This window comes from Phacochoerus africanus, chromosome 16 (assembly GCF_016906955.1).
Source record: "Phacochoerus africanus isolate WHEZ1 chromosome 16, ROS_Pafr_v1, whole genome shotgun sequence".
NCBI classification, from domain to species: Eukaryota; Metazoa; Chordata; class Mammalia; order Artiodactyla; family Suidae; genus Phacochoerus; species Phacochoerus africanus.
This window is the reverse complement of record NC_062559.1, coordinates 18,217,939-18,232,687: the sequence shown is the minus strand read 5'-3', so window position 1 is coordinate 18,232,687 and position 14,749 is coordinate 18,217,939. Positions and strand designations below refer to the sequence as shown.

General features: G+C 36.1%; 1 protein-coding gene across 2 annotated transcripts in view; it reads right to left on the bottom strand.

The window, feature by feature from the left end:
* Positions 1-14,749, bottom strand: part of COPG2 (COPI coat complex subunit gamma 2) — a 119,339-nt gene that overhangs the window by 66,277 nt on the left and 38,313 nt on the right. For both annotated transcript variants that reach the window (XM_047763525.1, XM_047763524.1), the window contains exons 7-9: positions 13,854-13,946; positions 12,321-12,407; positions 11,101-11,258 (exon numbers count right to left, since the gene is read on the bottom strand). In XM_047763525.1, coding sequence (XP_047619481.1) covers positions 11,101-11,258; positions 12,321-12,407; positions 13,854-13,946 — 338 coding nt within the window. The remainder of the gene's footprint in view (positions 1-11,100; positions 11,259-12,320; positions 12,408-13,853; positions 13,947-14,749) is intronic.

Here is a 14,749-nt window from a genome sequence, read left to right as displayed (position 1 = left end):
AACCATAAAAAAAAAAAAAAAGAAGACAACTTACAGAATGGGAGAAAATAATATCAAATAATGCAACTGACAAGGAATTTATCTCTAAAATACACAAACAACTTATACAACTCAACAGCAAAAAAGCCAACAGCCCAATAGAAAAATGGGCAAAAGAACTGAAGGGACATTTCTCCAAAGAAGATATACAGATAGCCAACAAGCACATGAAAAAAATGCTCAACATCCCTGATTATTAGAGATATAGGCAAATCAAAACTACTATAAGGTACCACCTCATAGCAGTCAGAACAGCCATCATTAATAAGTCCAAAATAACAAATGCTGGAGATGGTGTGGAGAAAAGGGAACCCTCCTGCACTATTGGGAGGAATGTCGATTGGTTCCACCACTATGGAAAACAGTATGAAGGTACCTTAGAAAACAATACATAGGGCTACCAAATGACACAGCAATCCCACTCCTGGGCATATACCCAGACAAAACTTTCCTTGAAAAAGACACATGCACCCACATGTTCAGTGCAGCACTATTCACAAGACAAGGAAACAACCTAAATGTCCACCGGTAGATGACTGGATTAAGAAGATGTGGTATATACATACAATGGAGTACAACTCAGCCATCAAAAAGAACAAAATAATGCCATTTGCAGCAACATGGATGGAACTAGAGACTCCCATACTAAGTGAAGTCAGAAAGAAAAAGACAAATACCATATGATATCACTTATATCTGGAATCTAATAGATGGCACAAATGAACCTTTCCACAGAAAAGAAAACCATGGACATGGAGAACAGACTTGTGGTTGTCTAGAGGGAAGGGGAGGGGAAGGGAGTGGGGTGGACTGGGAATTTGGGGTTAACAGATACAAACTATTGCCTTTGGAATGGATAAGCAATGAGATCCTGCTGTATAGCACTGGCACTATACCTAGTCACTTATCATGGAGAATGATAATGTGAGAAAAAAGAATGTATACATGTATGTGTAACTGGGTCACCTTGCTGTGCAGTAGAAAATTGAGAGAACATGGTAAACCAGCTATAATGGAAAAAATAAAAATTATAAAATTAAAAATAAATAAAAATAAAAAAAATAGAAATAGAGCTACCCAACAATGAAGCAATCTCACTCCTAGGTGTATATCCAGAAAAGGCAAAAACTAATTTGAAAAGATACATGCACCTTGATGTTCACAGCTGCACTATTTACTTCAGACAAGACATACAGATGGATGGATGAGGATGTAGCATAAACACACACACACACACACACACACACACACACACACACTGGAATATAGAAAAGAATGAACTATTGCCATCTGCAGCAACATGGATGGACCTAGAGAAAATCATACTATGTGATGTAAGTCAGGCCAAGACACAAATATTATATATCACTTGTATGTGGAATCTAAAAAAAAATAATACAAAGGAATCTATTTATACAACAGATTCATAGACATAGTAAACAAATTTAGGGTTACCAAAGGGAAAGGGATAAATTATGAATATGGTATTAACAGATACACACTACTATATATAAAATAGACAAGCAAAAAGGATTTACTATATAACACAGGGAATGATATTTAATAACCTGTAATACTGAATATTCAATATTCAATAACTTATAATGAAAAATAATCTTAAAAATTATGTGTACATATATATGAATAACTTTACTGTACACCTGAAACTAGCACAAGTGTTAATCAACTATACTTCAATTTTTAAATAAAAGAAAGCTTAGAAACAATTTTTTTTTATTTCAAATCTGATTCAACACCTGAGCTGCACTAACAGTAGAAAAAAACCAGTAAACTGAGAATCCAGCTGAGGAACATAAAAATGAAGGGGAAAGGAAAAAAAAAAACTTAGAATCTTGGAGACCTGTGGAATATGACCAAGTATACCAACATTTTCACAATAGCAGTCCCAGAAGAAAAGGAGAAAGACAAAGGGGACAAAAGGATAGCTAAAGAAATAATGACCCAAAAAACTTTCAAAATTTGATTAAAAAATTAATCTATACAGTTGAGAAGCTCAAAGAATCCCAAGTAGGAAAAATATCAAAAGATCCACACACAGACACACCAGAGTCAAAGTGCAGAAAGCATAAGACAAAGAGAAAATCTTGATAGCAGCAAGATCAAAGCTATTCATCACATTGTACAGAGGAACAACAATACAATTGATGGCTTAGTTTTTCACCTCAAACAATGGGATAGAGAATGCCATATTCAAAGTGCTGAAATTAAAAAAAATAAATAAAACGCTATCCAACAGAACTATCTTCAAAAGTGAAGGCTAAAAAAGGACATTTCCAAATAAGCAGCTAACTGAGAGAATACACTGCTAACATACCTGATTTATAATATTAAAGGAAGTCTGTTAGACTTAAAGATTGACTCCAAATAGTGATGTGAATAATCAAAGAGAAATGAGAAATGTAAGTATGTGAATTAACATCAATTTTATAATAATTCCGTAACTTTTTCATTTCTCTTCTTAATTAATTTAAAGAACATAAAACTGTATTAAGACAATAATTATAAACCATATTATTAGATTTATAATACATACACATGTAATATACATAGCAAATAGGAGCAGGGAGAGAACAGAACTACAGTGGAGCAAAGATTTTATATTTCGCTATAATTAAATTAGTCTTAATCTAAAGTAGGTTGTAGTCAATTTAAAATGCATGTTCTAAACCCTAATGAAACCACTTTTTAAAAAGTAAAAATACTGACAGAGAAATTAAAAAGATACACTGAAAATATTTATTTAACACAAAAGAAGGCAGTCAAAGAGGAAAAGAGGAACAAAAAAGACAGGAGACTTATATGGAACAAAAAGCAAAATGGCAAAGATTAATACAATCTTGTCAATGATCACATTAAATGTAAATGGTCTAAACACCCCAACCAAAACATAGGGATTTGTCAGATAGGATGAAAAAGCTAAATCCAGGAGTTCCTATCGTGGCTCAGCAGAAATGAATCTGACTAGTATCCATGAGGACACAGGTTCAAGCCCTGGGTCTTATTCAGTGGGTTAAGCATCAGCTCATTGCCGTGACCTGTGGTGTAGGTCACAGATGTGGCTCAGATCCCACGTTGCTGTGGGTATGGTGTAGGCCAGTAGCTACAGCTCCAATTCAACCCCTAGCCTGGGAACCTCCATATGCTATGGGTGCAGCCCTAAAAAAAAAAAACACATAGATCCAAATATCTGAATATTCTATTTACAAGAGACACATATTAGATTCAAAGATACAAATGGAATGAAAGTAAAATGATGGAAAAAGATATGCCATACAAACAGTAATTATGAGGAATCAGGAGCGGCTATATTAATATCAGACAAAAAGAAGTTAAGACAAAAATATTAGAGACAAAAAGAGACACATCATAATGAGAAAGTGGTCAATATGTCAGGACGATATAACAATGATAAACATACACACTTAACAACAGAGCCTCAGAATATATGAAGCAAAACTTAACACAAAAGAAGAAACTGATCACTTAATAATAACAGAGATGTCTACACCTACCCAACAGTTGACAGAACAACTAGATAGAAAATTATTAAGGGTATAGAAGACTTGAACAATTTAATCACCCATCTCAATCTATTTTTTTTTTTTTTTTTTAGGGCCGCATCCATGGCATATGGAAGGTCTGAGGCTAGGGGTTCAATTGGAGCTGTAGCTGCTGGCCTATGCCACAGCCACAGCAATGCATGATCCAAACCGCAACTGCGACCTACACCACAGCTCACAGCAACACCAGATCTTTAACTCACTGAGCAAGGCCAGGGATTGAAACTGTGTTCTCATGGATGCTAGTTAGATCTGTTTCCGCTGAGCCATGACAGGAACTCCCCAACTCAATCCAGAACATCCAACCCAGTCATTTTAAATTATACATTCTTTTCAAGTGCATATAAACAGTTCTCAAAGATAGATTAAATGCCAGCCATAAACAACCTCAATACATTTAAAAGACAGAAATCAAAGCATATTTTCCAACCACAACTTTATCATAAATCAATAACAAATAATAAATCAGGGAAATCCCCCATATCTGGAAATTAAACAACTTATTTCTAAGTAATTCATGGATCAAGAACAAATCAAATGGAAAACACGAAAATATCTGAAACTGATAACAAAAACACAATAAAAATTTAAGAAATGTAGTTTAAAAAATGCATGGAAGGGGATTTAAAGCTGTAAACACCTATACCAGAAATGAAAGTTTTCAAATAAATAACCTAAGTTTCCACAATAAAGAAATTAGAAAAAGAAGAGTAAACCAAGTCCACAGCAAGAAGGAAGTAAAAAGATCAGAGCAGAGACGAATGGACTAGAATGCAGAAAAATAACAGCAGCAAAGAAAAATCAATGAAACCCAAAGTTAGTTCTTTGAAAAAATTTAACAAAATTGACAATCCTTTAGCTAGACTAAACAAGGAAAAAGGAGAAAGAATACAAATTACCAAAATCAGGAGTTCTCATTGTGGCTCAGTGGAAACAAATCCGACTAGGAACCATGAAGTTGCAGGTTCAACCCCAGGCCTTGCTCAGTGGGTTGAGGCTCTGGCGTTGCTGTGAGCTGTGGTGTAGATCACAGATGCGGCTTGGATCTGATGTTGCTGCGGCATAGGCCAGCAGCTACAGCTCCGCTTGGACCCCTAGCCTGGGAACCTCCATGTGCTGTGAGTGCGGCCCCAAAAAACATTAAAAAAAAAAATTACCAAAATCAGGAATGAAGTAGAGGATAATACTAGTGACCTTAAAGAAATTCAAATGTTTTTAAGAGAATATTATAAACAACTATACATTAATAAATTAGATAACTTAGATGAAATGGCAAAATCCATAGAAATATCACACTATCAAACCTGACTCACAAAAAAATAGAGAATCTAAACAGACCTATGAGTTAGTTATTTAAAATCTTCCCTCAAAAAAAAAAAAATGAAGGTCACAATAGCTCATTGGCTCAGTCTATCAAATGCTTAAAGACATAATACCAATTCTTCACAAACTCTTTCAGAAAATATAAGGGTACTCTACCTCCCAACTAATGACGTGATACCAGTATTATCCAGTAACAAAACCTGACACATTCTCACAAGAAAACTACAGACTAATACCCTTCCTGACACAGAGATACAAACTCCTTAACAAAATATCATCAAACTGAATCCACCAATACATAAAATGAATTATATACCATAACAAAGTGGCATTTATTCCAGGAAAGCAAAATTGATTTAATATCAGAAAATCAATTTCTGTTATATACCAATTAATAATTAAAAGGATAGAAATCAGAAGATCATCTTAATAGATACAGAAAAAGCAATCCACAAAATCCAACACCCATTCATGAGAAATACTCTCAAAAAACTAGGGACTGAAGAGAATATCCTCAACTTAGCATCTTCAGAAAATCTACAGTTAAAATCATGCTTATTAATGCTTTCCCTTTAAGATCAAGGACAATGCAAGGATAACTGCTTTCACCACTTCCACTCAATATTGTACTGAAGGTTCAAGATGGTATAATTAGGTAAAAAAGAAATTAAAGACATCTAGTTTGGAAAGAAAGAAGTAAAACTGTCTTTGTTCACAGAGGAGATGGTCTTGTACATGAAAATCCCAAGGAATACCACACACACACACACACACACACACACACACACACACACACACACACGGAACGAATACATGACAAGGTTACAGGATATAAGATCAACATGCAAAAATCACTGTTTCTATACATTAGTGACAATAAATCCAAAAACAAAACAATTCCATTCATAACAGAATCAAAAAGAATAAACATAAATTTAATAAAAAAAAATTCAAGACTTCTACACTGAAAACTACAAAACCCTGCTGAAAAATCTAAATAAACAAACAATTTCTGTTCATGGACTTGGAGACACAATATTATCAAGATGGCAGTTCTCCCAAATTAATTTACCCAGAATAGATCTATTATTCTATTCAATTCAACCCTTATCAAAATGCCAGCAGGCTTTTTGTTGTGGAAATTCAAAGTTTGATCCTAAAATGTATATGGAAATATAAAGGATTCAGAATGGTCAAAACAATTCTCAAAAAAACTAAATATAGAAATCAAACATTGACAGATATGAAGGGAACAACAGACAGTAATTCAATGAGTAGAAGACTTCAATACCCCATTTTCAATAATGGATATAAAAAACATCCACATAGAAAATCAGTAGAGAAACAGTGGATGGAATAACATTACAGACCAAACTGACCCATAAAGAACATTTCACCCAACAGCAGCAGCATACACACTGTTCTCAAGTGCACCGGGAACATTCTCCAGAACAGATCGCATGTTAGGTCACAAAACAAGTCAACAAATTCAAGAAGATTAAAATCATACCAAGTATCTTTTCCAACCACAAGAGAATGGAACTAAAAATCAGTAACAAAAGGAAAATTGGAAAATTTACAAATATGTGGAAATTAACACATTCTTGAACAACCAATGGGTCAAAGAAGAAATCAAAAGAGAAATTAGAAAATATCTTCAGACAAACAAAAACATGGGATACAAAAACTTACAGGAAACCATAAAAGCAGAACAAAAAGTTAAGATTATAGCAAAAACTATAATTTTTTGAAATGCCATCTATGATAATACACATACAAAATCAAAAATAACTGCCAGAGAAACTATGAAAATTTCCAAGTGAGGGGTATATTCTTTTGTCGAAACTGACTTTCTGGCCACTTTGAAAAGAAGTTGGATTCCCAGGAACCTCCATAACAACTAGACCCAGCCAAATGTGTAAGATTCTGGTCAACCACAAAGCTTGGACTGGAGCTCCCTATCATGCTGAAGAAGGAGCTGGTACTTCCCCAACCCTAAAGGTGGACATGGAGAGATCTACTAGCATGTCAAGTCATACATTTGGCAAGGTTAGGATCCCAGCCCCTTATTATACCAGGGAAGGGCACTGTCTTCCTCAAAATATATGCTAAGCTGTCAAAATACATTCTAGGTTATCCAATTTGTTGGCATATACTTGTTTATAAGTCTCTCCAGAACTTTTTTATTTCTGTGGCCTCAGATAAGTCTGCCACATTACTTTATTTCTGTATCCCACCCCTAATCATGACAGGGAATGGTTGGTGCTTCTGTACTTAATGCAGTTTAAAAGTCTCAAAGCCTGTGGGTCATCCTTCTCTCAGAGTGAGAAAAATGGTCCTGATAGACCTCTGTACACCATACTAAAATGAAAGGGCAAGGTGGGACCCAGTATAACCAGTACTGCTCCAGTCTATGAGTTTCTCCCAATGAAAGTTACTCCAGGAAGTTAGATGTCAGTTTTGCTTACATAGTTGTACTTATTCGTATTAAAATGTTATAACAAGGTGGGCATCAAATCGGGTTTCTACTGTGGCTTTCTGGAAATGAATCAAACTCATTTTGGCATGTTGGCAGCATGGCCAGTTACTGGGATGGCTGATCTCAGTAGCTGCCTGTGTCTGTAGGAAATAGCCCTCAAGTCCCAATAAATGCAAAATCTGGAGGATAAGAGTGCCTGGGTTAGAATTTCTTGGTTATTATTAATGGTCTTGGTCGGAGTGTACCAGGAAGAGGCAAACACAACTGAGGGGAAAGCTAAAAAATCCCTGATAAAATCATACAGACACACACAGAGAAGAGAAATAAGAACACAAAACAAGAGTTGGGAAACACTATGCAAATGAACAATGCAAATAAATGACAGAAGGATTTGTTTCCTTCTATTATTTGCTTTGAAAAGAGATTTTTAATTACGAATTGCCACTGAATTTTATCAACTGCTTTTTTAGCATCCATTAAGATGTTAAGAATTTTCTCCTTTATTCTTTAAGGAATATTACGTTATTTTTTGATTGTTAGATCAACCTTGCACTTCTAGAATAAATGCATACTGGGAAATACTTGTTCATTATTTTTTCATATATCTTTTCTGCTCTGTTCTCTCATACTCCCTCAGGAAGTCCAATTTCATATCAAAGTGGTAGGCCACTTGATATTATCCCACAGTTCTATGAAGCTCTGTTTGTTTTTCCTTAATCTGTTATCTCTATGTTCTACAAATCAGTTAAGTTTCTATAGCACTATCTTCAAACAAACTAACTCTGATTCTTTCATTAGCCATTTCTAGTTTGGTGTTAGGCCCATCCAACAAATTATCCATTTAATTACTATACTTGTAGCAGGCAGAATGGCTTCCCAAAGATATCCATGTTTTCCTTCATAGAACCTGTGACTGTGTTACCTTACATGGCACGGACCAACCCCTGGCTGACAGCTGGCAAGGAAACAGGGACCTACAATTTATGACCACAAAGAAGTGAAGCGGACTAACAACCTTAATGAGATTAAAAGTGGATTCTTCCCCAAAGCTTCCAGTAAGCAACTGGACTTTAGCCAACATCTGAACTTTAGCCCATGGTAAGCTACAGAACTGTGAGATCATGGATGTTATGACTATATTTGTGGCAATCTGTTTTGGCAGCAATAAAACACTAATAGACTTTAGTGCCTGGAAGTGAGGTGCTACTATAACAAATACCTAAAATTATAGAACTGCTTTTGGAATTAGATAATGAGTAGGGGCTGGAAGAATTTTGCTGGGCCACACCCATGGCAAATGGAACTTCCCAGGCTAGGGATTGAACCCGACCCACAGCAGCAACCCAAGCTACTGCAGTGATGACACTAGATCTTTAACCCACTGTGCTACTACAAGAGAACTCTAAGAGTGGAAGAATTTTGATGAGCATAAAGAAGCAAATCTAAAATGCCTTGAGGAGTTCCTGTCGTGGTGCAGCGGAAACGAATCTGATTAGGAACCATGAGGCTGCGGGTTCGATCCCTGGCCTTATTCAGTGGGTTAATGATCCAGTGTCACCATGAGCTGTGGTGTAGGTCACAGACGCGGCTCAGAGCTGGTGTTGCTGTGGTTGTGGCGTAGGCCTGAAGCTGTAGCTCCAATTAGACCCCTAGGCTAGGAATCTCCATATGCTGAGGAAGTGGCCCTAAAAATAAAAATAACAATAAAATGCCTTGAATGGAAGTCATTTTAGAAAATTTGAAAACTAAAAAATTTAGTCTTAAAGGACAACCAGTGAGGGCTCATAGACTGCTTTTAGAAAGCTGCTCTTGGAGGATCAGAAGGGAGTCAGGAACTTGTCAGTATAAGGTGGATCCTTGTTATGTACTCGCAGAGATCTTAAACTGTGTCCTGCAGTTATGTAGAAAGCAGAACTTGTAAATGAACTTGGATATTTATTTGAGGTAATTTCTGAGAAAAGTGGTAAAGACCTGGTTTTCTCTTGCTGCTTACAGTAAAATGTGGGATGACAAATTCTACCAGTGAAGAGCAGCTTTGATCTGTACCCATGAGTTCTAGACTGCCTGTGACCTTCCTTTCCTGACACTCTACCCTATGGATTTTGGACTTGCTTACTAGCAAGCACCAAAACTGCATATGCTACTTCCTTATTAAAAAAAAAAAAAAAAGTCTTTATATTTTTATCTCCTATGTATTCTGCTTCTCTGGTTAAATTCTGATATAGTGCTAAGTTCTAAAATTTCTTTTTAGCTCCTTTTTTAAGTTTCCATGTCCTCTGTTCATTTACTCTGTTTCCCATTTAAAGTCTAACAAATTTACAACACATGCTTTAAGGTTTTAACTGTTAATCTGAATACCTGGGCCATATCAGGGTCAGTTGCTATTGACTGCTTTTTCTCTTAACTATCGGTCAAATATTCCAAATTCTTTGCACTTTTCGCAATTTAATCTTTTTCTTTTTTACTACATATAGACACTGTGAATGTTATAAGACAAAGACTCTAGAATTTAAAATGTTTCTCTAGCAGTTAGTTAACTTGGCTGGGATCAAAATCCAAATATTATCTCCTTCATGGTGAACTGCAATTGAATTCTCCATTCAATTCTTTCAGCTGAAACCTACTGCTTTTTGTCACATTTCCTAGAGTGTTCCCTCGTACATGCATAGTCCAATGGTCAGCCAAGGATTTCTGCAGAGTTTAAAATTGATTTTGAGGCTCACATACCCATGGCTCCCTCTTTCCTGGGACTTATACCCTAAATCTTTATCACTCTTCTAATTTCAAATTGTGTTCTGACCCCACTGTTCAGTAAATACTATGGTTTTCTTTGATGCCATAGCCAAGAACTGTGTGAAGTGCCCTTAGAAATTAGCCAGCTACCCACAAATCTCAGCCAGTATAGCTTCTGTTTTTCAGGCATCAATTTCTCTCCATTTTTGCCTGCTTTTCACCAGTCACCAGTACTTTCAATTAGTGTAGGTTTTCCTATTTCAGGGGAGCATAGTTTTGTACTAATGATATAATCATTATTTGCAGAAGGGCTAATATGACCAAGCTTCCCTACCATTACTGAAAGCAGGAATCTCAAGTGAATATTTTTTTAATTCATTTTATCTTCTCTGTTGACATTTACTTTCATCTCCTAATTTTTTTAGTGATTACTCAAGAGATTACAATATTCATCCTTATAATATCAGTCTACCATCAGATAATATAACATTTCATGAATAATATAAGAACCTTACAAATGCGTAATTCTACTGTTCTCCCTTGTGTGCTTTAAATAAATAAATCATTTAAATAAATCATTAAATGCAGACTTCAACATTCTCTTTTATAAAAATAAAAGGGATAAACACGGTGACTCTTAATGTCATTTCCAGTTTTCATATTTAATTACTGTATACCCTACAAGTATTTTTTGTTCACTATCACTTTATTATTAATTGTATTATCAGAAATCATAAACTATTAAGTACATATACCAGAGCATACATTAAGTTAAGAATAAAAGCTGTGTTACTTGGAATCCCATGATTTTTTTTCCTTAATTTGGAAAATACCAAATCCATCTGTAAACTCAACACTCCCTAAAAATATTCATAAAGGAAATAAACTGTGAGGTATGTTAACCAGCAAATGGAAAATTACTTATGTTTAGGTGAAAACACTTACCCCTCTTCATTTTCTTTTAGTAAGCGACTGGCAATTCGAATCAACATGCAGTAAGCAAACTGTGACTTGAGACCACATTTAGTAAATTTATTCAACATCTTAGAAACAGCAAGGCGATCATTCTTTTTAAGGTGATACAAAACTCCCAATGCATGGTACTAAAGAACATGAAAAAGAATGTAAAATAGAGAGAAAGCTGAGTAGGAAGAGAATAAAACTTACATAAAAATAAATTCATACAGAACTAGATTTTTAATAAAAGACACCCAGGTCTAATGTATAGAAACAGAATACCCTTTTCATACTGAATCAAACACAGGCATGATTGAAAAGAGAAGAGTTTCTAATTTGCCCTCAGAAGCTGTTAATTCAGATTAGGTAAGCATTAAGGAGGTGACATACAATCTGAAGATGGCTCTAGCAGGCTCACCGTTGCCCCATCCATCCTTAAAGGCTCTCAGGTCCAAGGCTTTACCAGTGTTACAGGTCTTTCTTAGTGGTTTTAAATCATCTGCGGTTATGTTAGTAGTTTAAGGATTAATCTCCTAAAGTAAGCTTAAGGGGTGTAATTATCATGGCATTTTATGTAAAAACACAATGATCAGAGTTAGGAGGGTGAGAATGTTTCCCAAGGGAAAAATTACTACTCTATTTCCTCATAACTGACTACGCTAACAGGAGAAGTTGTAAACATTGAAAGGGGATAAATAAGTACCCTCTCAAATACAAATGGGGTACTTTACATAAAATTGCCATTTAAGAATTTAACCTTGTTCCTTTTAATTAAGAACAGCCTAATGAATATCAAATGGAGATCTTTCCAACAAAACATTTGTAAAGCTTTAAAAAAGTGGAAATTACTGTTTTTATAATGTCTACTATAATGAAGCCCTCCGAAGCTTGGGCTTGAACATCCTTCTTCACAAATTATTTTCCAAACAAAGGAGTGAAATGAATTATCACCTTTGGAATGAGTATCTCAAACTACCAATGAAGGTAAGAATTTTTCTCAAACATTCTTGCAGCTTCCACTGAACACTAGCAGGGCCTCTGTGGTAATCATAATCAGTGGGACATTTACTTAGGAATGTGCGCTAATGGTCTGCTTAATATCAGCCTTTAGCTAACACACATCTGGGGAATCAATAAACTGCCCCTAAAACGTAGGGTTAAAGAAAGCATATCTGGAGAATTAAGTTAAGGTGATTCAATGACAGTACCTGGACCATAATATTATCACTTGAAGCAGCTTCTTGGGCTTCATTGACCCAGCGCTTAACGACGTCATAGCTTATCTTCATCATGTGCTAAATACAGAAAAAATTGAGAACAGATCATACACGGTCACTAAAAGTTTAGAAACATGAGTTAGCCTTCTTGGAAAATCACTAACAGACATTTCCAGAAAAAAAACAAACAACTTCGTAGCTTTACAAGCCTTTTTTATTTATTTATTTTGTCTTTTATTTTAGGGCCGCACCCTTGGCATATGGAGTTTCACAGGCTAGGAGTCGAATCAGAGCTGTGGCTGCCAGCCTACACCACAGCCACAGCAACGCCAGAAGTGAGCCACATCTGCAACCTACACCACAGCTCACAGCACGCCGGATCCTTAACCCACGGAGCAAGGACAGGGATCAAACCTATGTCCTCATGGATGCTAGTCAGATTTGTTTCTGCTGAGCCACGACAGGAACTCCATACAAGTCTTTTTCCTTTTTTTTAGCCACCCCACAGCATACGGAGGTCCCAGGCCAGGGATCAGATTCAAGCCACAACAGCAACCTAGGCCATAGCCATGGCAACGCTGGATCCTTAACCCACCATACTGGGCTGGGGATCGAATCTGCGTCCCAGCGCTCCCAAGATGCCACCGATCCCATTGCACCACAGCAGGAATTCCTTTACAAGTCTATTTTAAGCCTCTGAGACAACTAATAAACTGAAACACTTTTAAGACCCCTTTGCATAGTCGAGTATATGTTTGTGGGCTCGGAGAGGTATATAAAGGGAAGTAATGAGAAGGAAGGACAGGAAGGGACTGGATCATTAATAGGATGGTACTTAAATAATGTTAACATATAGGTTTTACTTCCAGGAAACTCAGCTGGAAGAAAAAAAACAGAATACAATAAAAAAGTAGAGTACCTGCTATAAAACCTGATCAGTTATATTCCAGAACCAGTGAATCCTGTGATTCAGATGATCCAATCCATTCACACATTAGTAACCAATTTTAATCAAATACAAAGTGATAGGCCATCATGAATAAATTTTGTTTTGATGAAAAAGAGAAAGAAAAGATACTACTAAAACAAAGAGCACTTCCTGGGAGGAAATTTAGTAGTGGGACAGTAGACTTTGTGCACAAGGACACTGGAGACACAGGGCACCAACAAAAGCAGAGGACAAAGAAGGGAGGTTAGAAGGGCAGGTGATAAAGGCAGATTTAAAGAAAGAGATTAATTCTCAGCTTCTTCCCTAATCCCCCGTCCACCTTTACCCCCATCTATATCATGTGTACAGCATAACTTTCTGCTGACCACCAACTTTCAAACATATGAACATTTCATGTTTTTAACTGCCCATTTTAATTGCTCAGTGCTCTTCTCTTATAGCAATCTTATATAAAGTAACAGTAATGTGTACATATCTTTTAATGTTTCATTTGTGAGAGAATCACAGTGATACTTTGTTTTTGCAACTAGAAACTGCACCATGCATGAGAACCAGGCAATCACTTGTTCACTTACTAAGGAAGATACCAATGCTGAACTGGATACACTGGAGACTTTATCCACAATGGCCTGCTTCATGTATCTTTCAATGGCTTGCAACATTGTTCCCTAAGAACATTCATAAAGAAAAAGCTGTTGAAGCAAAACATCTTCATGCAAAATGATATGATTTATAAAAACCAGTCATATAGTTGTTTCTGTACAAATGTTTAGAATGCATGAAAAGGTTTATCATATAACAGAGTAATCATACCCCAGAAGGCAACACCCAGACAATCAAATGGCAGCTTCAAGAAGGAATACTTAAGTGTATTTCAGGAAGAGGAATAACACACAATGAAATAAACTGTCTCAAATTGGAGAATCCCATCTTGGAGGAAATACACAAGTTGAGGCTGATCCTATCAGGATACTATAAAGGAAGTTCCTAAATGGGGTTGGGAGCTGTTTTTGAAGTCCTGAAGATACCTCTATGTGTAAGACATATTTTTTATATGGATTCCAGAGTCCTACAAATTAACTACAATCTCTGGTTATTCTGGATACATAAATAGATGTAGGTGTTCCCTTGTGGCACAGTGGGCTAAGGATCTGGCATTGTCACGACAGTGGCTTGGGTCACTGCTGTGGCGCAGGTTTGATCCCTGACCCACATGCCAAGGGTGCAGTCAAAAAAAAAAAAAAAAAAAAGAAGAAAGAAGCAAAGTAAGTAAATGTGGACTATACTACTATGTTGAGTTCTCCATATGAAATCCTCTGAAAATAAAGTTTTTTAACTTATCTGGAAGAAAGCTTAGCACTGGGAATGTGGTGGCAAATAAAGATACATAAACCCACCAAGATCAATACTTAGATGAAGAGAGTCTTACTGCTAGCCCTGGCATGGACCAATTTAATGCTAAAAACAAAAA